General features: G+C 34.0%; 1 protein-coding gene and 1 long non-coding RNA gene across 2 annotated transcripts in view; one reads left to right on the forward strand and one right to left on the reverse strand.

The window, feature by feature from the left end:
* Positions 1-10,334, reverse strand: part of LOC149800894 (uncharacterized) — a 15,459-nt gene extending 5,125 nt beyond the window's left edge. The window contains exons 1-3 of the mRNA XM_089954956.1: positions 10,162-10,334; positions 8,709-8,778; positions 6,144-6,397 (exon numbers count right to left, since the gene is read on the reverse strand). Coding sequence (XP_089811082.1) covers positions 6,144-6,397; positions 8,709-8,778; positions 10,162-10,176 — 339 coding nt within the window. The 5' untranslated portion in view covers positions 10,177-10,334. The remainder of the gene's footprint in view (positions 1-6,143; positions 6,398-8,708; positions 8,779-10,161) is intronic.
* A 1,000-nt stretch (positions 10,335-11,334) lies between these two features.
* LOC149800895 (uncharacterized) lies at positions 11,335-27,302 on the forward strand. The gene is made up of 3 exons (XR_016420429.1): positions 11,335-11,467; positions 24,508-24,587; positions 26,969-27,302. It is a non-coding gene; the product is annotated as an uncharacterized LOC149800895 (long non-coding RNA).
* Positions 27,303-27,441: the final 139 nt, after the last annotated feature.

Here is a 27,441-nt window from a genome sequence, read left to right on the forward strand (position 1 = left end):
TACACATACATACCTACATACATTTATATACATTCATACATACACATACATACATACATACATACATACATACATAGACATACATACATACATTTATACATATACATACATACATACATGCATACTTACATACACATACATACATACATATACATACATGTATACATACATATATACACATACATATACATATATACACATACATACATACATACATATACATACATAGATGCATACATACATACATGCATACTTACATACACATACATACATATACATACATACATGTATACATACATATATACACATACATATACATATATACACATACATACATGCATACATACATACATACATACATACATATACATACATATACATTCATACACATACATACATACATACATACATACATACATACATACATACATACATACATGCATGCATATACATACATACATACATACATGCATACATACATATACATACATGTATATGCATATACATACATACATACACACGTACATGCATACATATACATGCATACATACATACATATATACATACATACATACATATGCATGCATACATACACATACATACATATATATACATACATACACACATATACATACATACATACATACATACATACATACATACATACATAGATACATAGATACATACATACATACATACATACATACATACATACATGCATGCATGCATGCATACATACATACATACATACATAGACTTACATACATACATCTATACATACATACATACATACATACTTACATACATACATGCATATACATACATATACATTCATACACATACATACATACATACATGCATACATACATACATACATGCATATACATACATACATACATACATATACATACATACATACATGCATACATACATACATACATACATGCATACATACATATATACATGCATACATACATACATATACATCCTTACATGCATACATACTTACATGCATACATACATACACACACACATACACACATGCATACATACATACATACATATATGCATACATGCATACATACATGCATACATGCATACATACATATACATACATGTATATACATATACATACATACATACACACGTACATGCATACATATACATGCATATATGCATACATACATATACATGCATACATATACATACATACATAGATACACATACATACATACATACATACATATGCATACATACACACATGCAAATACATACATACATACATATACATACGTACATACATACATACATGCATTCATACATATACATACATACATACATACATACATACATACATACATACATACATACATACATACATACATACATACATACATACATACATACATGCATACATACATACAATGGTCAGCTAAGTTCACTGTTTAGCTCCAAAGCAAATTGTCTAACATCAAACGCTGGAGGCACTATTCTGGAAACGTTTCTGAGCGATAGACATTTAATATCTTTTAATAGTCAATCCATTTGTGAAGGGCCAGATTTTGCTTTTTTCTCAACCGATGGCAATTCAAAATCTTTGATACACCATATACTATTGCAAAAAAGTAAATTCGATTTAGTGGTTAAGGCAGAAATAATAGATGATCATCCTTTGAACATTTCAGATCACCTTCCTGTGAAAATAGAGTTGGTCACACCTTTAGTACATAATGCAACAATGGCTGACGAGCATATCATTCATTGCATAAATTGGAAGAAAGCCTCAGCAGAACAAATAAATAGATATAAGGAAGCAACACGCAATGAATTGTTAGCGCAAATGCATAAAGCAGAACTAGCGACGAATATCGATATTGAAATTATTGTTCAAGACACCGTAAAGATTTTACATGAAGCAGCTTCTAGGTTTCTCCCCATAAAGAGGTTTTGCCCACACGCTAACCCCTATTGGAAACTATTAAACGTAAAAATGTTTCACACGGAAATGCGGCTGAAACGCAGGGTATGGATTTCTAATGGTAGGCCAAGAGGCTGGGAATATATATCATATGCGAACTATAAGAAAGCGAAGAAATTGTTTGCAAAAGAATTATTGAAAGCTAAGGAAATATACGATAGAGAACAATTTAGTGAGCTTGAAAAGGCTGCAGAGATCGATATTTCTACTTTCTATAAGTTTATACGGAATAAAAGAAATAAACGCGATTACATTCACGAAATCGAATCAAACGGAAAAATTGTACGCGATCACGACTCTATTAGAGAGTTATGGGCAAATCATTTCTCCAGTTTATCACTGCCTGACAATACTTATCTGTACGATGAAAATCATTACCAGATGGTCTTAGCAGAGGTCAGAAAACAAGCTAAAGAAACCTATTCACACTTTGATGAAGTTGTTGATAAAATTCCCACTAAAGACGAAATCAGTAGTGCAATTAGCTCTCTCAATAAAGATAAGGCATGTGGCCACGACGGTACTGTTGCTGAGCATTTACTGTTTGCGGACCCTCCAAACAGTGTACAATATATTGAAATTATATTCACAAAAGTGTACGAGGCCGAGAAGTACCCGTGCCACTTTAAACAAGGTTTGGTTATACCAATATTCAAAGGAGGAGGAAAGAACAAATTAGATATGAATAATTACCGCGATATAACTATAATTCCAGTGCTTCAGAAAGTTCTGGAACAAATTATATATAGTAGACTACTTATATTTTCTAAGCAGATTTCTTTTCCAAATCCATTGCAACAGGGTTTTAGAAATAATTGCGGTAGTATCACTGCAGCGTTCTGTATCAAAGAATCTATATGCTACTATTTGGATAAAAATACTCCTGTCTATGCTACATTTCTTGATAATGCTAAAGCCTTCAACACAGTTTGGCATAACGGGTTATTCTACAAGTTGTACAGACTTGGCATCAAAGGGAAGACCTGGCGCATCATGAAAGATTCGTTTGAGAGAGTAACAAGCTCTGTTTTATATGCGGGCAAGCTGTCCAAACGCTTCGATATTAGGCAGGGTGTAGGACAGGGCCGTATCTTGTCTGCCTGGTTCTTTCTTGTAATGATAGATGATTTGATCACGGAATTAGATTACACTTTGCGAGGTCTAAATCTTGTCGACCTCCACCTGCCTTGTGTCTTATTAGCAGATGACACAACTGTAATGTCTAACTCGCATCATTCAATGCAACAGCTGCTTGATACAATTTCCGACTATGCGAAAACGTGGAGATTAAGATATAATGCAGATGAAAGTTGCACCATCTTGTTTACAAACAAAAGAACGACTGGTATACCTTCTTTTATGCTCGACAAATCTCCAATTCCGGCAGTCAAAAGTAAGAAGTATTCCGGCATACCTCTAAAATACAAATTAAAACAAAACGACGCGATAAAAGAAGCATGTGATAAAGGCAAACACTTGTTAAACTCTTTATATTTTATTGGTATCAGAGATGGAGGAATGAACCCTCTAACAAGTCTGAAGATTTGGAAAAGAATTATTCTACCCTCGGTCCTATATGGATGTGAACTATGGTCAGGTATCACAAACTCGAATATAGAAGAACTTGAGTTATGCCAGAGATATGCAGCGCGACGTATGCAAGCTTTCCATAAATATTCGCCTACGGAGGCAACGAGTAGTACCTTAGGACTCTGGTCAATGGAAGCATACATAGATAGGATGAAATTGCTCTTTTTCAACCGATTGTGTAAGGGCGATTGGACTTTTATCTGGAAAAAGATTTTCAGTATGCGCCTATGTCAGTATCCGAACAACCCGCTAAAACAGATGGGATTTATACCTGATATTGACAGAATAACTAAGAAGTATGGTATGGGAAGTGTTCTTTTAGACTATGCAGCAAGAGTACAAACTGAAGAAAAACTCGTCTGGAATCGACATATTATTGATATTATTCAAAACCATAAAGAAACTACCTGGAGAGCAAATATGGAACTAAGAGGTGACTTAATTCACTTCAGAAACATTCATTTGGACTTAAAACCAAGTAATATATGGTTTCTTGGGCGTAAATTTCCATCCATGTTATGGCCTCCCTCTGGAGTAATGAAACTATATATCATGCCTGTTGGTAAAGTTATGGTATGCAAACTGTGGAAAAGAGACTGACGACAGAGCGAAACATCTTATTTTAGGCTGCAAAATGCTGCTTGAGGAACGAAACGTTTTCTTTGAGAGAGTGATTGACTCTTTAGAAGTGAGAGACGGGGTTAACTTATTCAATCAAGAAGACGATATATTGTTGGAGACACTTCATGGAAGCAGGGTTGACTGCATGTCGTCTATTGACGATGATGTATCAGATAGGCTCATGCTGGTGACCGCAAACAGCATAGCTTCATTCTACAATAAAATGTGTGCCCTACTATCAACTAATATGCTCTAACATGATATAAAAAGTAAGTAGTAAATTAACATTAAAAATAAACAATTAAAGGCCAAAGTCTTCTTGTCAAATCCGCAAATTTTGTTGTATGACAGCTGTTTGTGTGTGTGTTTATGTATTTGTTTATGTATTTGTTTATGTTTATTTCCAAGAGATTTCTATATGGTTTTCTGTATTTATATATCTCATTTTAATGCATTAGTTGACGATGATATATATCATGCTTGCGTTCTCGTCTATGATGTGTCTCATAATCCTATGATATGTATAATATGTATCTTAGCAACCTGATATACTCTCTGTTGAAGAGGTAACTAAGTCATTTAGACAGTCAGTCGTAGATAAATGCATGCACGCACGCATACGCGCAAACAAATATATATATGCATAAATACATGCGTCATATGAAGAAAAAAAACTACATATAGAATTACACTGTTATAAGTTTTTCATTTCATTTTCGTTACTATCTCGAACTTAATGTTAAGCACATAACACTATAGACGTATTAACTTTTCGAAATATTATCATCATCAAGCAACTGTTAAAAGATTAGTGCCTTGCTCCGCCAAATGACTGCAGATTTGAATAATTGCAGGTATTAAGATATTTCGTTTTGTCAATACAGTAGCTGACACAGTATTACTATTGTATTTTTGTCAATTTTCTGTTCTATTTTATGATCTTGTATTATCGTGAATTTGTTTAATCTGATGTAATCTCTTTTTTAAGAGGAAATAAAGTCAGTCAGTCAGTCAGTCATACATACATGCACATACATACATGCATGCATATACATACATACATATATATATATCCATACATACATACATGCATATATATATATATATATATATATATATATATATATATATATATATATATATATATATATATATATATATATATATATATATATTAGGAAAATGCAGTAATGATAGTACTTGATTTTTCATAATTATGGTGTTAAAATTATATTATTGCAAAAGTATTTCGCTGCCATCGTCATGACGTATAATAATTAGATTTGGAAATTAATTCTTCATACATTGAAAGTGATAAATCATGACTTTTCGCATTATGGTCGTACATTCAGATTGTGTATCGATATGAATTCTTGCACAATGATTTGAGTATTATTAAGAAATAGTGGTTTCCTACTATATATGAAGTAGATCTTGAGTATAATTTGATTAATTTATGACTTGCTTATCGAGAATGTTATATGCTATTTCAAATTCAGGAATTGTAGAAAAATATGACGTTGAGAGTCTTTAATTAAGTAGAATAATTTAATGTTTGTGTTCATGTGTAATTTTTAAAACAGAATGTTGTTTGATTTAATAAAGCATAAGTGTGTCTGCATTCCTGAGGGTTCTCATTTCTTTGATATAGATTTAGTTCTAACATGATCACCTTCGGGACTGGTCACGATCTACCACTGCTACCTTCCATAACCTTTTTACTCTTTTTTATTTTGTTAACTTTGTCGCGATTGACCCAATATATTTTCAATGTCTCTTGAAACCTTCACCGAGAGCCATCTCTTAAAGAAATATGCAAGAACTTGAAAACATCAAGGTTTATATCAACCTTTGTTATTGCGATGTTATAGTACACATTTAGCACACTTGTTTGGTTACATTGTTATAGTAAAATAAATAGACATAACATAGATATTGTTAGCTCGCAATTTACCTGTAAGACCTCATCGGGAACTGTGATGTTGAGTTCAGAGGTCAGATTTGACAAGATCAAGGTGGCATTTTCTGCAGAAAGGGGGGCGGCTAAATGAAGTGTAGCGGCTCTATTCGCGTTCATCGGATGGTTGATAATGCAGCGAGCGCTATAAGGTATGGACGACGGATATGGAGTTGTAGTAGCTGGAGGTAATACTGTAGTCGGCGATTGGCCTCCACCCAGTAAATTCTTGAACATCGATAACTGGAATCCTGAAAGATAATGGGGGTGGGGGAATACTGTAAATGAAATTCTAGGAATATGACTGGTACGCTATCAAGCTATGAAATATAGTTTTCTGAGAAAATTATTCTAGCAGGATGTCATAATACTAGCAAGGCCATGACTTGATCATGTGACTAACAGGCGCGGTTTAAGTGTGCCACGTAACGATCAGCAAAGCACAACAGGCCAATAACGTCCGCTCAAGAAAGTTAAAATGTATTATATGATCCAAATATATAAACTTATTATATGTTACTTTGTGGTTTATCATCATTAGACCAGCTTTGACTTATATCTTTAATTAGATCTTTTTTTTACTTATTTCCTCTTCGCTTGTAGAGGTCAATAATTTTATAATTTTGTTATGGTTATCTGCAGTTACAAAGTGTTGTTTATTTGAAATATTCATATAAACCAGTGAACTCAAGCTATAATCTCAAGAAAGCACTTGAAAACATTTAATACGTCTGAATCGCTAATTTTCTGATTGGAAACTTTGACAATTAGCAGTATACACAGACATGAGAGACTGCTTAAGCAATGTTCTTAGACGATTGGCTTTGAATCATATATTCTAGTATACATAGATTCTCAGATGAAATATTGTTCAGGCGGACATGAAATGTGTAATGTGGTATGAATTGAGATTATATGACTAGTGTTGTATTTAGCATGTAAGGGGCATACAAGAACTGGAACAATGTGCCCAGGGGCAATGACACCAATTACACGGTTGCAACAGATTCAGTTAATTTAAACTACACTGGTAAAAGACGACATATTTTTTTTAAAACCTAGCTAAATCTTGTTTGTAGAAAACATATGCCTCCGAAAAGTACTAGTCCAAAAAGATCAAACTGAAAAAAAAATGACAATGTCAGATTAGTACGAAACTGAGTGTACGTTTGTTAATTAGTAGTTATATTATCGCGCTAACAGGATTTTCGCAGCAAACGTCCACAGAAGTGCCACGAAACAATAATCATATTTGTACAATAAGATGTCTGTGCTAGGTGTGCTTTATTCTCGTAAATGCGATAATAAGTTAGGACTGGCGTATGAATGGACGAAGGAATCATGGATCAGAACAAAAAAAGAATCTCGTCGTATTTGTGTTAAGGGCATAAAACTGAACGTGCAATATTTTCACCAAAATGATTCCAATAACAGTCTTAGAGATTTCTGGAGGAAAGCAAAGCACATTAAATTGTTTTATTGATTTTCAAATTGTACAATTTGTATTCCTTAAAGTTGTATAAAATTACAATAAAAGAATTGTACGCACATGTGTTTATTGCAGTAAAAAAAAATCTCACTTTAAACACTACCTTCGACTGTCGAAACGCGATCAGATCAATTCACATATTGTCCATCTCGTACATGGAAAGAATATAAAGCAACTGCTTATGTTCCAATCTTCTGCTTTTTTCAAATTCTGAATAATTTTTATAAACATCTGCTAAACGGTACCGTTTTTGCTTCTGTAGAACGCGAATCAGCTGTGTAGAGTTTAGTCCAGTTCCTAACGTAACATGACATACCGATGCATCAAAGTTACAGAAAGAAGCGAAACCAACAACTTTTGTAAAATTCAATAAATAATTTAATTCCCTAGAATACAAAGTGAACATTTAAAAGGGACCTGCAGTATTGAGAACTAATTACAAACAATCCTAAAAGTTATATCTTTAGTCCAAATTCATAGAGGAGTCTGAATGAATTCGAATCTTGAATGTGTTGGTGTAGCAATAGTCTTGAATAACTTGATGTACCAACAGTCTTGATGTATCATAATGATATAATACAGAATGTCTTTGAATGAATTCACAATAATCTCAAAATAGTGTTTTAGTCCAAGCATTGAGCACATTGTAATTCCAATGAATAATTTAAAGAAATGATTCCTCTCAAATTATATATGGACACAGCTAAAACTAATTCCACAGACTAAACGTAAAGATGGAATGAAGACTTTGTTGAAAAGACCCTTTTCTATATAAATTCCCGCTTCACCTGACCTATGTAACAATAACATTTTCTGGAGAAAAATAAACTCAGTCATCTTAACAAAAAAATACACCAAAACTGTAAATAAGTTCGCTTCCAGAACCTGCTAAGGATATAATCAAGGCTAGGTCCGTAACTCAAATTCAAGTAAACATCTTAAATAAAAGTGGCAATAGCCATGTAGGCCAGAGTTTTACCCCTGATTACGGACAAATGTCAAGCATATGATACAAGTACACGCACACAATGTACAATGTTCTGGAAGACAAAACAAAGTAAGTCTCTGCTTACCATGTATCTGGTGTAGGAAAAGAAGACCAACAAACAAGCAGATCTGCTTCGAAGTATTAGACCACAACCCCTAGAAGAAATCAATGTTAAAATGGATAAAAGTAAGAAAAACACATGTAATGCTACCAAACGTCTGTGTATTGTTATATCAATGGACACACACACACACACACACACACACACACACACACACATACATATATACATATATACATGAATATCTTTTTACAAATAGTAATGATAAAATCCACCATTCGCATGAATAAGTACGAATGCTTCGCCTTGAACATCTCTTAGGTATTATTGGTTTAATACCGCAAATTAGTGATATTGTAAAAAGTATACCTAAAACGGCGATAATGTAAAATGACAAAAAGAATTTGAAACAATTCGTCTTGTTTGATACTTCATTGTTACAAATATCTCAGTTTCGATTCATTGACATAATCGAAAAGGACAAGGCTAAACTTAATAAGCAATGGTCCAGAATGAGGCCAGTGTTTGAACCCCTAAATTTTATTTATTTTGCATAAATGTGCGAGATCCAGTCTTTAATTTAAACTGAAATAAATCTCAGAAATTCATTTGCTCAATTGACGTTTTCCCATGGGGTTTGTCCAACTTAAAAGTCATATTTAGCAGAACGCAAATGAGTACCCGTCAAACTTTACTGCAAAGAATCGGGTGATTAAACATTATTTAAAGATTTGAAAGATAAACTGAGGAGGTACTCGGTAGTGCTCCAGACGAAAAAATAACTTTTCAACGAGTCGAAAATACGGTTGGAAACTTTCAATGCTTTTACCATGTGCTCCTATTATATCAGCTGATTTAGTAAATCAACAGTTTGTGAGAGTATCGACTTTAAATCTTTAAGTTATTTATTAATTTCTTTTATTTATCCTCTCACAATAAACTAGTTTTTTCCCTTAGAAAAAAATATCACCATTGGTATTTCCGTACCTTCTCACATATCTTGCACGGTATATATTTCAACAAGTCATAAAAAGACTTGCAGACAGCAGCGAGGACTAATTTTTATTACACCCACAATTTCTTTATGAAGCGAGGAGCAAGTGCATCATTGTAATGTTCAAATTTTAATGTTATTTGTAGTTCATTGGTGTGTGTGTGTGTGTGTGTGTGTGTGTGTGTGTGTGCATATCCATGAATTAGAATTCTCTCTCTCTCTCTCTCTCTCTCTCTGCTGTTTCCTTCATTGGATTGAAATGACAACATATTATAAAAAAATAGAAACTGGCGCGATCTATCTGCATCATTTAATAAAAATGTTTGATCTAATTGAAACAGAATACCGGTCAAATATCATTCAATTCTTGACTACCAGAATTAAATCATTCTTTTATACGTTAAAAGTCTAAATCACACACACACACACACACACACACACACACTCGTTCTTTGTTAGATAGAGACAGAGAGTTCAGCTTACCTTTACTGTCTTCATTTCAAAAGATGTCTCTTTTCAGAGTGATATAAAGCGTCAGCCTGTGCCAGATTTATAACATTTAGTTGCCTGTTGGGGGGAAATTGCGTAATACACGTGTTTATTATAATTTCATTTTTTTAATCACAAATGTGTATCTTAGGGCGGAGAAATAAAACCTGTATAATTGTATGATAACACGATTGTGTTCCAGTTAAAGCAGACGGAACTAGCTGGGAAATTTCTAATACTAAAATAAACAAGCCCATTGCCTAATTGAAAGAGTATAGTTGGGATTGCTATTGTGACGGTTGACTCATGAGGTAACCAAGGGTAAATGCCCACTGCCAAATGTTTTTAAGATGGAGATTACAGTGACTTTGTTAGAGAGTAATAAAATGGCGATTGTTGGAAATACTGGTCAGATTTTAATGTGTACATACAATTACAACTGTTACGTGTTTCGAGAGGGAAACTTGAACAGCGTGTGTTTCATGTTAAGTTGATGTCTCCTTATACAATTTCGTCTGGGCTTTAGCAGGAGTCATTGACTGTGCACTTTAATGAGGAGATTTACTAATACGATTCTGCATTACTGTGTTTTCATTTGTATGGCAGTATGATTTGATTTTCTTGCTTTTTATGTAATATTCGTTTTAACTGAAAAGTCATTGAGACTGTCTGAATATTCTTTCCAATACTACTGAACTATTTAATGAAAGTTGATTATCGAATACACTTTTATAAATCATTAAATAGAAATTTTTATATTTGTCAGAAATTTGGTGTGAAACTGTATGTAACCGTAAAGTCTAATTGAACTGGAAGTCCCATATTTGAAAACAAAGGGACGAGAGAAAGATGTCAAAGGGGAATGTGTACGTTTTCAGTAAGAGAGGTGCGAGCAACAAAGATTTTGTTTTTCCGATTAAAATAAATGTCATGCTTTCCGTTTTTCTTCTCTGAGTGAACTGTTTGCTAATTTTGCTTTGCGGTTTCTGAGAAGAGTTTAAAACGCACTGGCCGGTCCCTTTTCCCCATGAATGCATCGTGTTTTTTAGTTACTTGCAAAATTTGTACATGTAAGGAGCTTCCAGCATTCTAGCTTTTGTTTTGTGGTTTTGTTTTGGCGTGACTTGATTGGTGATTGTTTATCTTAACACAAAACGTGATGTGACTGTGTCCAACTTAAAAGTATGGACGGACTTCCAGATATGATGACACTAATCTTGTTTTATATCCATTCATCGCCCCCAAATATGCGTGAGTACAGTCTGACTGCAATTTGATGATGAACTCAAAGATTAGGCAGGTGAGTGTCATTACTACAGTCACGTATGCGTACAGGTCGTTTGACTTTGATTTGACGCATGAACGAATGCTTACGTGCAAAATTCCTAAACGTGGTGAGCTTAGTTGTGTTTGCTTTATAGTTTTGTCGGATCTGCACGTGGAAATACAATATATAAATTTGAGTATGCAGATATTTCAAAATCGACAAAAACCAAAATATACAACAAAAAAGATTCTTCCGTCTTAACTGTGACCTCACCATCAGTTCGTAGTTGAATGAAATCTCAAGATAATTGTGTGTGTGTGTGTGTGTGTGCGCGCGCGAGCGTGCGTGAGTGAGTGAGAGAGATTCTTCTTGTTGTAGGGTTTAACGCAGTTTTTCAACACAGGATAGGCTATACATGGGGGCCTGTATAAATGGTGGAGGAAGAACCCAGGAAAACCCCGGAAAGAACCACCAACCCACTCGAAGCTACTGGCAAGCTTTCTCGCGTGCCCGCACTGGCCGAGCCCGAAATTGTTGAACGATTTAATCGAACACTTGCTGAGCGATTGTTTTGATATCAATATGCAAAAGAAATAATTCAAGATACAAGATCTGGTGAATAAGTTGCAAGATTAACAAATGTAATATCTGCATTGAATAATGAAATTACTCGAACAACTGCAATGAAACCTATTAATGCAATCATGAAGAAATATATACCTGTGCGACATGAATTTTCAGGACAACTAGTATTAGGTAATGTTACTGTATGATATCTATATGAACCTTGTGAACTTGAAAAAGGTATATAAAAAAAAGAGCAACTGATCCTGTTTGGAGTATCACCACACACAAAATCTACGGGTAGACCTGCAATATACAGATTAGATTAAACTGCTCCTCAACTTGGATTTGTAGGTGAACAATTACAAGTAATTCCTCATGATACACACTTACCACTATATTCACTCTTGTAAACTAGCGCCTCGACGTCGATTACATTCAAGACAGGCCAACATTACATTTTCACGTATATGACCAAGATTATTTTCTTTCCTATCTACGGTAAATTGTCTTGGATTACCGAGAACATCATTCTAATACATTATTGCGTTACAACTTGCACAGTGATTATTCTGTTATTGTTTTAGTGTCATGATAAATTCAACATCAAGATCAAAGTTATACTTATTTTTTTGTCATATTCTTTATAACTGATCAATTTTCTTTTTATAATATTATCATTGACGAAATTATCATTGACAGTTATTTCTTCTACAGGAATAATTCTTCGCAGTTGAGATATTCTCCTAACGCTAGAAACTGCAAGATAAACTAAATTTGACCATTCGATACGATCATCAACAATCCAAACTCGCGTATCAAAAATAGTTAATCCTTGCGATGAATGAATTGTCATTGCATATCCCAGTGTCCATGGAGATTTATCCGCGCTTAATGTACTTTCAACAACATTAACATCAACCGCAATAACATCATTTAGCACAAGATTTTGTCGTTGTGATGATCCTGGCACATCAACTTCAGTGCTATGTCGTAGTGTATCTGCAGGTCGATAACACAATGGTACAGGCAATTCTGGAAACTTTTCTTTAAATAACTGAATTCATTTTTGTTGAAGTGTAGCACGCACTATTTTTCTACTTGCAACTATTAAATCAGTTGGTCTCCACGAATTTCAAAAATCATCAATGGGTGTTTCTGGAATCATTGTGCGCATTATTTCACACTGAATCTTGTTCGATTGCAGTCTGATTAATTGTTTAAACTCTCTTAATTTTGCTTCAAGTGTTATGTGATCGTCAGTTATTTCTTCATAATAATCAACAAAACTATCTAACCATTCATGTGAAGACGACCCAAATATAGGTGGTGGTTGACCGTGATCGCCGCACATTATCACAGCTGTATTTCGAGTCAATAACCAATCAAGAAACATTTTTAATATTTCCAACGATACAGTACATATTTCATCCCAAGCAATAGTGTTTGGAATATGTTTCTCACCCATTCGATCAGAAGTCCATACATCACCTTCCCATCGCAAAAAGCTGTGATAAACACAAGATTTTACTCCTCGTTCTCGTATTTCTCTTGCAAGTCTGTGTATCGGAGTTAACACAACCATATCAACAGAACTCTTACGAAACAATTCGATCACACGAGTTGTTTACCAGATCCTCCCAATCCATTAAGATAAACTGTTTTATGTCTAGCTACAGGATCATATACTGACGGCGCCAACGATAATTTTGATATTTGATTGTTTTTGTAATAATGATCCATGATCGGAACATCTGCAGATTCAGAATAATCAAGTATATTTTCTTGTCTTATTCTACATCAACCCCACGGTGCATCAGTGCCAATACCTAATTCTTTTAACAATTCTAAATTTTCTTTATCGATGTAAAATGAATCCGTAGCAAATCTGACAGCAGATTTAGATAATCGATTCACCATCGACAAAAAATGTATCGATACATAAGCCAGCATTGAAGATATTAGATGTGTAAATCGCGGTGATTCGCCATCAATATAATCGTACCTAATTTAATTCCATCTGGTCAAAAAGCTATTTTTTTTATTCACAAACGTATTTTTGCTTTTTGTGTCGTTAATTATAAAATCTAACTCAGCATCGTCTATAATTAATCTTGTACAGTGTCGTTTGTGACCGTGTGATCCTCCCTGGGCAAATTTACCAATTATTTTCTGCCGAGATATTTTGCAACTTTTTTATCATTATTTTTTCTAGCCTCAGATATATTATTAAAAATCTTAATAATTTCACCTTCGTCAAGATCAGGAAATTTTCTCTGACATCTTTTATATCAAACTTGATTGGTTGTGGTAACCATACTTGGTTTGTTTTTTATATGATATAATTGCTTTACTGACAACCAACGATAGTAATATTTTTACATCAAGCATATACTGCAACAATACTATTGGTGCCCAAATCTTTGTTGAAAAATGTTTACCAAACCAAACATAACAAATCGGATGAAGATTTTCAGCAAACTCGAATGACTCAAAACAAGCAAATCCAGTAAGATCAAAATCTGGTAATGGTCCATTTATTGATACCCTAGTCATTTCATGTGTGGGATGTCCAAATCGTTTAAAATACTTAGAACACTCACCCATTCCAAGAAAACTTCCAGGATAACATGCAACCATATCAACAGAAATAACATTTTTGTGATTGTACTTAGTATTCTCGATATCACATCATTAAGAAAATCAAATCGAGTTGGTCTCCACAAATTCTTATTTCTAACGAAATGAGCCGCAACTGATGGAATTTTAAAACAATTACCAAGCAATTGTTCAGTCTTGACATTATCAGATGTATATTTCAGTGCAAGACTTTTCTTTTTCTCATGAAGGGATTCTGTGCGAGAAATCTCTCCGTTGGGTCGTACAAACTGATCATAATCTTCATCCTCAGAACTTTGAAGTAACCATACCGATACAGGATCGTTCTTGCTCATTTTGTTTATAAAATCAAACATATTTCCATGATAAAATTTAACAGTTTGATTCCGCGGAAATATTGTCACTGTGTTAGTCCACGCATGTGCATTGTGATCAATAATTTCAATCGGAGCTCCATTTTTTCCATAATGTTTTGAATCATGTAAAGTTTCTCCTGTTATTGTTTTCACGATTATTGGAAATTTTAGTTTTTTTTTCTCACTTAGCAACATCATTGATAGATGATCCGGTATCTTTAACTGTTTCTCCCCACTCATTATTTTACGTCTCTTATCTGTTAGACCATTTCCACGAGTTGAAACGGTAAAATGTTCTGTTACTCGTTCAGCTACACAATTTAACCTTGAGAATCTCATTGGCGCAAGATCACCAACATTAGGTTTATCATTCAACGGATATAGTGCATAGATAACAGTTGTTACAGGATATGCTCGCTCATAATATGGTCTGTCAATACCAGTTAACATTCCCGGTCTGGAATTCTTATTCAGCTTAACAACATTTTCACGAACACGCACGTGATCACGTTTGTCTCGAATAACCCAAACATCATTTACAAATATAATACATTTTATTCTGGAAAAAATAATAAGTTCGATTATCAAGATAATTAATAATCTTTGCAGAAATATTATCCTTCATTGATTCATCAATCACTTTATCCTTACTGACAATTTTGAACGTAGTCCATGTATAAATTGCACCATCATCAAACAATTCTTTCTTGGCATCGCGAATAACTTTAGCTATATTCTTATCGAACAAAAATATCTCCTGTGGATTATAGTTCACTTCATCAAAATCATATTTGTTACAGGGATTATTTTTTGGTGTGAATGAAATATCACTCTTAGAATATTTAAGCGAATGATTCAATTAATATTTTCCTCATTGTTATAATGACCAAGCAAAGAGATAAATGTAAATGGTTGATAATCGGCTCTACTGATTTTTGTAATCGCAGTTGTATAAGTGAATATTGTTCAATTCACAAACAATACATAAAACGCCGAAGTAAAGGCCTTGTTCGTTGTGTAAGTTGTCAACATAGAGTACGAGGAAAAATTGAACTCTGTTCATCATGTGGAGGCAAACAATATCATGAAATAACACGATATCTCAAAAGTAAAAACGGTGAGCTTATCATTGTTCAGGATTACCTTTACGGTAATAAATCGGATATAATTTTGTAAAATCCAATTTTGATATTTGTAAACCAGTATCTTTATTTTGATCACGTCAATGAAAACAAATTTTAAGGTTTTTATTACTGTGAAAACGGATAAAGAGTTTGCAGAACATCCGGTAATCAAATGCTATGAAGCATCTTGTGATAGAATTATCGGTAATTGTAAAAAAAAAAAAAAAAAAAAAATTGCTGGTTGTGTTAATAATTCTGGTTTGTGATCCACCATGTTAATTCAAATCCGTTTGATAATAATTTATTCAACCTGAGAGTTGTTACTCAGAGTCAAAATTGTAAATATGGCCAAAAAAAGGTGTAATTGGTAAATCTAAAAGATCTAACAAACTATTTGATGTTGTTGTTGATATAAATGAAATTAAATTTCATTCAATATACGCGGATGCAAAATATTTTAACATCAGCGCACATTCGGTATTATTTTGTGCCAGTAGTAAGACTATTTCAGCATTTTCAAGAAAATATAACGCACGGGTATCATTTTATTACGCCTGAATATTATAGTAATTAAATATTAGGATATAGTATAATGAACAAGAAAAACTTCGGAAAGATTATCAATGACATCAAAAAAGTAACATCTACTGAATTGTCTGCAGATGTGGACAAGATTCATGTGTTCAGTGATAGGTATATGATGGAGAAATAAGAAAAGATAGAAATGGGAAAATATCTCGGCAAGGATACATTAGGTAATGAATATCATTTTATTAAAACACTTGAAGGATCCATAACAAATTTTTTCCGTTCGTATACCAAGTAGCAGTGTTGGGGAATTAATTCCTCTCATTTGTGCAATCAGACGCGTCAAAACATATTATCACAACAATATGAGGAAAAGAATTTGTAAAAAAATCTATCCGCTTACAGGTTAAAGAAAATGTGCCAATTTAAAATGCAAGATGAATCTGAAGATGAATCCGAAGATGAATCTGAACAGGATAAATCTGAACAAAAATCTTTAGATAAATCTAAACAAGATAAATCAAAACAAGGCAAATCTAAGGATGAATCTAAAGATGATAACATATTTGACACTATATGTTCAGTCAAGGAATAATTGACTCACGAATTATTTCAGCAATACTCTTGTTAGATTCTTCAGTGAGTGATTTATACTCATTTTTTTGTTTTCAAATTCACCTTGTGCAGTTTCAATATCTTTTTGTAATTTTTGATTTTTTGCATTAATGTTAGATAATTTTATTTCAAGTTTTTTGTTTACGTTGCGTGCTTTAATTAACTCCTCACGTTGGACCTGGAAATTGTTCAATTTAGTATTGAGTTTTTCAATTTCGTCCTGTAATTTATTACGTAAATCTAATTTTTTTCAAACTCATCATTGAGATCATCAAGTGTTTTATTTAGCTCAGTGTGTTTAGCTTTACTGGTGGTTATTTCGTTCTCGATCTTTCTATTTTCAGTGTGTAATTTGTCATATAACTTTTCATTGATTATAATTTTATTTTTTGGTTTTAATATCTTCATTGATCTTATTAATTTTCAAAGCGAGGTCCTTGCCTTTAACAGATCCATCGGCGGGGAATTGTTTACTTTCATTTGATCATTCCCAGATCATATGCAACCTGTTCAGACCAATATGATATAATTTAGGGATTTTTTGGTGGTGATTCGTTTCCGCGCAAACTTATTCTTCTTTTTTCATCACTAGAAGACAAATATGTTGGGACCCAAGGCATATAATAATCATGGAAAAAATAATCATTAAAAAAATAATCATGGAGATAGAAAGAATATATAATTTACCAAAATGAGACCTCTGCAAGAAATATAATTACTAAAATTATTTTTTCCATGATTATTTTTGTGAATTGTTTTTTATGAAATATTTTGACTTGATCAAATTGTGTCTGGCAAAAGTATCCCAAAATTATAATATTATAGTAATTGGTATACTTCGCCAGTCACAAAAACACACTTGGGATAATCTTAACATTAACGATAGAAACTTCAGATTGATAAAATGATCATTCCCTAACTTTGTTATTTACCCCTGATCACAGTTATTTTTTGTGAAATATTTTGACCTGATCAAAATGTGGATGTCATAAAATTAATATTTATAGTAATTTGGATACTTTCCACACTCATAAAACACACACAGGATGATTTTCCTGGACAGACACGTACGTGGTTATTTCCCCCTCTCTGATATGTAAATTTCTGCACAGAATTGCATTTCTCAGATCAAGTAAATGTCCATCTTGATCAGTAAGTTTGACATTTATTCTTGATCATAAATTATTGTGACATAATAAATAGACGGGATTGATCGATTCTTGCACAATTAAATATCCAGGAGGTACTTGCGGTGTGAATGTATAAAGAATATACCCTTGTTGAGCTTGACTTGATTTTTTAAGATCTACATGAAAGCGGCCATCAATTACATCACATACAAGACTGACCACGATCGTTGATGTGATATTAACAACACCTGGTGAAATATGTGTACCGGTGCCGTGTGGATCATTATTATATCTTAGTAGAGATGATGGTGGCGATATTTTTCTCCACGCTTCGAGTATTTTAGGGAAGCATTCTTCGATAAGATCACTGAGTGAATTTATTAGTTCAGTAGTTTTATATCCTGATATTACAAACGTTGGTATTTCTTTATCGGTTATTTTATAAGGATCAAGAAATATCGGTTTAAAATACGCTATGGTAGTTGTAATAGTTTGTGTACTTATAGAATATGTTGTCAGAATTTCTTTGTTAACATAATCAATATCTGACACAATTTGATTTAAAAGTTGCATTGATTCAATAATTTTCTTTTTTAGATCGTCATTCGGGTATTCAACAATATAATTATTGAATAACTGCTCTAATTTTGCAAGTTAAACATATATTCATCTTTCATTTTTCCAGCTGGTGATTTGAATAATCGTTCATTAATAAAATCCACATCACCTTTCTGATAAAATTAGTTTGAGCGATAAAGATACGGAGAAGGGTTTAATGGAGATAATATTTCTTTTCGATATTCTGGTTCCGTTATAAAAATTTTTTCATTGCTGAAGAAATTATCTCGTCGCGGTTCTGCCGGTCCATGATACTCTGGCGGAGTTTCAGGCCATCCTAAAACAGATCTGATCGATGATTGATAAATATCTACAACGTAATCTGGAGAATTTATTTCAATTGCATCTGATTGTTGTTGTTGAGTTTAATTATAGTGGCGTGCGCACAATTGTGCATGGGCCACTTTTTCTGACTGCACCGCAGCCTGCTAGTTTTTCCTGGGGAAGGGAATGGTGCCACCTTCCCCAGGCTTTTATGGATTCAAGGAACCCTGATAGTTTGGCCTCAATCTGTGGGTCCATAAAAGTCCCTTACAGTTGAATGGTTGGCTGTCATTAGTGGGAAGGAGAGCTCGGGAACGATCCTGCTTGGTTAACATCGCTGGTTTCTTGTTGCATTTGCCTGGTGTTTCTTGCGATTTTTTTTCTTCGATTTTTTCTTCTTCTTCAAAATGTTCTAAAAAAAAGGGGGATGTTCTATGCTGTTTATAGAGGTTCTTAGTAGAAATCATGTATGAAGAGACATTTCAAGGTTATTATGGTATTACTAGTCGAGGTGTTTAGGGTGTGCTTCCTAAGTTATGTTATTTATAAGTTTTTAGATATTGCCTCTTTAAGTTGTTTATTTATTAATGTTTTTAGAGATTGAATGTTATTTATACTTTATTTAGCAAGAGACCGGAGTCCTAGCCGATTACACGGTTCGTTAAGGACATCTAGGACCGGAGTCCTAGCTGATTACTCGGTTCGTTAAGGATATCTAGGACATCCGATTTTGCGGTTTCCTTAGTTTTTGATAGGTGCTTCGTAAGTGAATTATTTATTAATATTTTTATAACATTGAATGATATGTTATGGGATTTTATGGGGGGGGGGGGGGCTTCTAAATTTATTTAGCTAGTTCCTGGGTCTTTTGGTTTTGTGGGGATAGTAATTATATTTTGTTCCTAAGTCCTAATGAGTCTATGCATTTATTTATATTTTTATATGCTGATTGTTTATTTTTATTAGAGTCCAAAAGTAACCCTGGGCATGTGTGTTGTGATCCAATCTCTTTTTGGTTTTTGATAAATAATTTCCTAGCGGGTTGATATTTTGGGCATATATTGAATACGTGGTGTAGATCTTCGGTGGTGTGGCAGTTAAAGTAGTTAATGGTTGCTGGTTTGGGTCCTATAAACCTTCCAAAACTGCTTGCTAGTTTAGTTTTTCCAGTTATTATCCTGTTTATGGTTTTCTGTTCTAAATAGGTACCCTTAGGTAGCTGTATGTTCCTATCTACGGTTTTTTGGGTTTCATGGTGCTTTTAATCTTTTGTGGAGGAGTTCCAAAAATCTTGCCATGTTTGGTCTATATATGTTTGTGCGAAGCTTAGTGCTTCTGTAGAGCTATAGTTAAGCTTGATAGAGTTTTGATCTCCTAGTTTGATTTGTGCAACTTTGTCTGCTGTTTCGTTGCCAGAGATCCCAATGTGCGACGGTATCCACATGAGCTCGACTAATTGATGTGCTGAGGTGATATCGTCGATTAATTGGCATGCTCTGTCGAGGAATTGTTCCCTAGAGTGTGTATTGCGATTTTGGGTCGATTTGATAACGCTTAGGGAATCGCCTATAATGACTGCTTTAGGTATTTGGTTGCCTTTGATCCCTTGTAGTGATTCAAGTATAGCCCAGAATTCAGTGGTATAAATGGAGCAATAGTCAGGTAATCTGGATCCCGTTTGTATATTGAATTCAGGGATGACTATTGCTGCTGTTGTTCTTGGTGGGTTGTTTGTTTTTGATCCATCGGTATATATTTTAACATAGTCCAGGTATTTTTGGTTGATTTTGTTTACCAGTACAGGTTTTAGTAGGTTTTCTTGTCCTTCTTTATTGCCTAATTTGGTAGCTTCAGTGTTAATCCTTGGTGGTTTTTGTAACCATGGTGATTTGTTCTGGTCTGTATTGTTTGTTACCTGTTTTTTTAGTAGAGGTATCTTTTCTCTTAGTTCAAGGATTACTTTGCCACTTGGTGTGGTGGGTATGATTTTGGGTTTGAAGACAACTTTACACTTATTTATAGCTATTTTGGTGGGATGGTTGTCTGGGCGGATATCTAATTGAATGGAGTATCGGAGGAGCAGTTCTTGCCTACGTAATTTTAAGGGTAGTTCTCCTGTTAGTGTTTGTAGTTCTTCTAATGATGTTGAGGGGAGTGTTCCTGTGCATAATAGCAAGGCTTTTCTCTGGATAGTGTCAAGTTTTTGTAGTACAGGCTGCTTAGCCGAGTTATATGCTTGGCAACCGTAATCCAGTTTTGATCTAATTAGGCTTTTATATATCGTGAGGAGGGTTTCCTGGTTGGATCCCTGTGATGTTCCTGAGTAAATTGAGACCTTTGTTACAATTCTGGGTGAGTTGTTCAGTGTGCTGTTTCCATGTGAGGTGGTTGTCAAAGAACATTCCTAGGAATTTTACTACTGTTACGTATTTGATTAATTGATTTTGTATATAGAAGTTTGGATAGACTAGGTTGTTATTTCGTTTGGGAGTGAATATGATTGCCACAGTTTTTTCATGAGATATTTTGAAACCCCATTTGTCCGCCCATTTCCGTATGTTGTCTAGGCTCTGCTGGATTTCTTTAACTACTGTGTTATTGGCAGGATTTCCATTCCTCCATATGCCACTATCATCTGCAAATTGTGACAAGTTTATTTTTGCTGAGGCCACATTGAGGTCAAGGTCGTTTACCATTAGGTTAAATAGTAACGGACTTATTACACTGCCTTGCGGTGCTCCATTTTCAAGTGAAAATCCTTCCGAATGGGTGTTGCCTATTCTTGTGGTAATTTTCCGGCCTGTGAGGAAATCGCCAATCCAGTTGAACAAGCGTGCAGTTATTCTAAATTGGTTTAATTTGGCTATTATTTCATTGGTCCCTACTAGGTCGAACGCTTTTTCTAGGTCTAGAAAAACCGCTATGAGGTTGCGATCGGTTTTCCTATTGCAGCTGATAACGTTGGTTCGTGAAACGTTATAGCTACTTTTTATTCTTTTTCAGTTATTGATTTATTTCTGCATTGAAATTTATTATTGATCTGTTTAATATGCCCGTGGGCATTCCAATAACTTGCCAATCGGGAGTTCCGTCTGGTTTATTCTTATTTGCAAATAAAAGCGAATTATTTGCTTGTAATCGACCAAATGATTTTTATCTGATGTTTGGCCAACTGTAATACACTCGTAATTGCGCTAGTGCAATTTTGTTTGCGCGAATTGCAGTTGGAAAGTTAACACTAAATTCAGGATTGTTTGAGCTCACTGATATAATTGTTGTTTTTAACGGTATTGTATTAGCGACGATCTGTTGCAGTAGTTCTTGCGATGACGACATTGTTATCTAAATTCTGATTTTCCAAATTGGGATTTAAAAGGTTAAAAATTTTCTAATTTGATATGGATTTTAACACATCCATTGCTTGTTCGGAAATCTTGATCACATCTGCAAAATCATAATCAGATATTTTACCGTCACCGAGGCTCGCTGATATCAACGAGGATAGTTTAGAGTGTGCTAATGTTGCTGTGTGTAATTTTATTATAAATTCATGTAATTTTGTGTTTGTATACGTAGATATTTTCTTTCCAATGATATTAAAAATACCAGTGATTGTTGTTGCGGCCGAAATACAAATTGTTACAACTACTGGTGCCATCACCGTCGTTGATAACAATATACCAGTTCCAGTAATAACAGCAGATACAGAATATATAATTATATCAACAACAACTATACGTCTATGATATTTTTATTAACTTTTACTGTGCAATCGTCAACAATCTTTTTCAGTTGTGTTTGCCATTCACGTACTTGATTATATCTATAACGTTGCACGTTGATTGGAGAGCCCATTATATTAAGCAGGTGGTAACTTAGCGACTAATTCAAGACACCAATAATAAATCAAACAGAGTTTTTTTTCTTTGGGTTCCACGGTAAACGTTTCCACGTTGTCTCGCTCTAACACCATTAATATAAATCCATCAGAATGTGTTAAGGGATAACGTCGTTGTGCTGCCGTGGATATTGTAAATGTTGTAGCACCAATCACTGATAATCTGTATCTGCCAGTAACTTCAACACGAACTCTGATAGATGTATTAAGTGGTGACCACAAAGTTTGTCCAGATGCTACTACGTATACTGAATTATCCATATAAAAAAATTATGTCAGCGAGTTTTATATCAACAGATGATGGTTTTCCAAAAAAATCTTTAACACATCCGTTTATTCACTTAAGAAAACCAAAAAATGTTTGTATATGATTATTATATTCAGATTTAAGTGCGACAGTTTCATTGTTAATCGAAGCTAACAAGTTTATTATTGGAAGGTCTTTATTATCTATGTATCTCTTTGTTGCAACTTCATTGTCTATTAACGGTTCTCTCAAATAACCAATGGTATTATTTGACATATTAAATGGACCAGTCACTGTATCACCTGATTTTTTCACTCGACTATCAATACTATCTAACATTGTCGTAATAATAATGCCAGGTTTAATTTTTCCATTATCTGTCAAATATAGCTATGGCTTTTTTAGTTATTCCATTAATTTTAACGATAATATCACGCAATGAAAGGTTACTTGTTTTTAATTTTCCCTGCTTATCTTGAAATACAACCACTTCGTCTGGATTCACATTTGCAAGATTTAATAATTCAGATATTTCATTGTTAATTTGTTCACGTATATTTTCAGGATTTATTATTTCAGTTTTTCGTGAGGAAGATCTTCCGTAAATATCAACCATTTTATAATTTAAGACCTGTTCAAAAAGACACGGTTACTTGTATACTCCTGCACGATTTTATGAGGTGGTTTGGTTGATCTTGATATAGCATCAAGTACAGCAATTACTAAACGACCACATATCGGTGGATCTGTCATTGTTTGCGTTGGTAATGATGAATACCAAACCTTGTGAGGTGTGTTTCTAAGAAATTCAATCGGTCGAGGAAGTCCGTACGAATCAAAATAAATAATTCCGCGTGGATCAATTGCGTATGCAACCCAATGAGTCCTGGACCAGAATTCGAATCAAGATTAATAATTCCTGTTTCAACGTTGTTTGGTTGTTTTGGTAATTGGTCACGCATACAAAATCTCTGAATGTTTTTATATTCAAAAGTTTAACAGCGTTAAGTAAATCAAAATTGGACATCGGTGTTATCGTGGTATTGTCCCAGGAAGTCTGATTTCTTTTCCCCTTTTTTGTGAAATTCCTTTTCCTGTTGCTTTCTTCAGTGCCATTCCAGCAGCAGTTCCAGCAGCACCTAACGCAGCTGCCTTTGCCACAGCTGGAGCTACAGCAGCTATTAATGCAGGTAATGCAGCAAGAAGTGGAAATATAACACCAGTTTTAACCATATTGCTAATAGCACTCGGAAAAAGATTTAACTGAACTCCGGTTTTTTATTCTAAAGCTTTATTGGCATGTTTAAGTTGAGTCTTAGTTAACGATAATTTGTTTGGACCTCCATTAGAAATCTGATCTCGCTTTAATGTTACCATTGTTCCACACTTATTTGCAAGTTTTGATTGTAATTTTTTTTACCTGACCTGCAGTCAGAGTAACATTACCGTGACTGCATGACAGTTTTTTACAATTATCACGAGCGATTTAATTACACATTGTTACAGTTACATATTTTCCACTGGTGCATCAATAACTCGCATTCGTCCACCAACACCTTCAAGTAACATTGCTTTGTCACTAAGAATAACAGCAATTGCTCTATAACCATCAGCATGTACATCGTTTACACGAGCTCGAAAGTGTATATCAACGATAGTTTCCTCGCTAAATCATGTTCCAGGGAAAAATAATAAATCGGATTTAATTTTGTAAAATCCAACTGTGATATTTGTAAACCAGTATCTATAATTTGATCACGTCCCATAATGTCATCAAACGATGATATGCACGTGCTACATGATTTGTAGTAGATTTTAACAATATGTCCTCGGCTGGTTCTTGATGACCATTTATCCTTAGTGAAACCTCAGTAACTCTGAGTTTGTCAAATATCATATGGCTGCGTTCTTGTGAATTTAGTCGATTATTATTTTGCAAAGCAATAAAAATATTATGTGGTGGAGAAACACCTTGTTGTGATGCTATATGTCATATAAATATACCTCGAACTGTACTTTGAACGCTATTTGTGGTTACTGTCAGTCATGATAATAATGATTTACCGCCTTGATCTATAAAAGAAAGTAATTTTTGTTCTTCAACAACTGTTCGAGTCATTACCGGCATCCACACCGAACGTTTTGTTATATTTACCTTACCATCATCAACAACACCACTGCATTATTGTCATTACCTTTCCGTACAAGTACAACTGTGTTTGGCTCCAAAAATAACCTTTCTAACATTTCTGCAGAATCCAAAAATATGTGATAGTGGAATTGCACACGAAAATCTCCTGACAACATTGACGTACGTGTTAAAAATCCCAGATTGTAATTTGCATTAACGTTTCCTATGATATCAAAGGCAGCAGCTGGTCTAGCTGCATGTTCAGGATCAGCTGATTGTGGATCAGATGCGGTATTTTGTGGTGTTCTTATTTTAATATACTGAAAATTATCAGCGTTGTCAGTGATATCTTTAGCAAACATCATTGATGGACCAGCTGATCTTGTATAATCGTCAGAATATCTTGCTAAACCTATTATTGTTGTAGCAACATCGACTTCTTTCTGAACTGATTCAATATTTTTTCCATCGATCATATACGCAGCACTATCAAACAATGCCATAATTCCATTGTTAACAAAACCAACACGTGCATTTGCAACATATGGAGGAAGTTTGTTTTTTCTCCCATTCTGCAAGTTTTGTATTAAATTGATCTACTTGGTCAATAAAACCATTATATAAAGCATCAGACTTATCTATTTGATCACGACCTTGATTTATACAAAAAATCCAATTTAGCCATGTTGCACTAGCTATATTATTAACATATTCAGGTTTTAAAAATCTGTGTTTTTGAGCGTAAGTTCCAACAGCAAAACTTCCTAATTCACTTATATTTATATTTTCTATTACTTGTATACCTTCTTCAGTAATTTTTTCCATAAAACTAACTCATCTTCTTCCTTTATTTATTATTTTTTTTGGCACCACCTACATCAATAGGAGGAGGTTGTGCAGCAACTATTGCAACTGGAAGTTCCTGTAAAAGAATTTTTTTTTTTTTTTTTTTTTTTTTTTTTTTTTTTTTTTAGTATCTTTAGCAGTTTGTTCTAACGTTGGAAGACTACCTTCAGTTGTTTTTGTGATGGGTTTGAATAATTTTTCTTTATCTTCAGTAAATTCAATCTGTGCTTGTTGACGATCTTGTAATTTTTGTTTAACAGAATCTCTCACGGGAATATATTTCTGTATTGTTTCTAGTCGTTCTCGAGCTAATTTATCTGTATAAGATTCAGTACCTAATACCATTATTGATATAATAAGTATTCAATTATTTTTCAGTGAATAGCAGCAAAGAGGCGAACCGACCTCGACAGAATGCACACACAAAACAATTAAGAGTTAAAAAAATGGGGGGGGGGACTGCGACAACAAAGGTAACAGGCAAACTCTAAGATTTTTCCTGGAGAGGGAACCTTGGTTAGTCCTGGAGAGGGAATCTCGGTTAGTTAGAGGCTTCGGTTTAACGTTATTGGCTTTCTATTTTCAATCTTTCAGTGGGAGGGTTTATTACGGCATTCTATCGAGGTCGGTTCGCCCTCTCTGCTGCTAAAGTCATCTTCAATGCAATCTGAGAACGAACCTACAGTCATATGATGGGACGATGAGACGGAAGGAATGTTGCCATATTTCGTTACGGTCCATAGTGTTAAGTTTGTTACAGGTCCAGAGACCAAGAAAAACGGACACGAAAATTTTAGCAATAGTTTTTGTATTATATGATTGGGGCATGTGAGGTGATACATGATATGAACTACTGATCTACGACCTACACATGCGCAATTAATATATCGTGCCAGTATAAAGCAAGAAAATAAAGCCATGTTATATGTCTTTACTAAGTTCAGGCATGCTAAACAATTTGCTAATTGCAAACGTTTATCTGAGCATGATGAAAGACTTTGAGCCCGATCGTTATTGTTCGTCATTCTTACACGATCAATTAAGAAAGCACATATATTATTATCGAA

Source organism: Sinohyriopsis cumingii, chromosome 4 (assembly GCF_028554795.1).
Source record: "Sinohyriopsis cumingii isolate HCF-2022 chromosome 4, ASM2855479v2, whole genome shotgun sequence".
NCBI classification, from domain to species: domain Eukaryota; kingdom Metazoa; phylum Mollusca; class Bivalvia; order Unionida; family Unionidae; genus Sinohyriopsis; species Sinohyriopsis cumingii.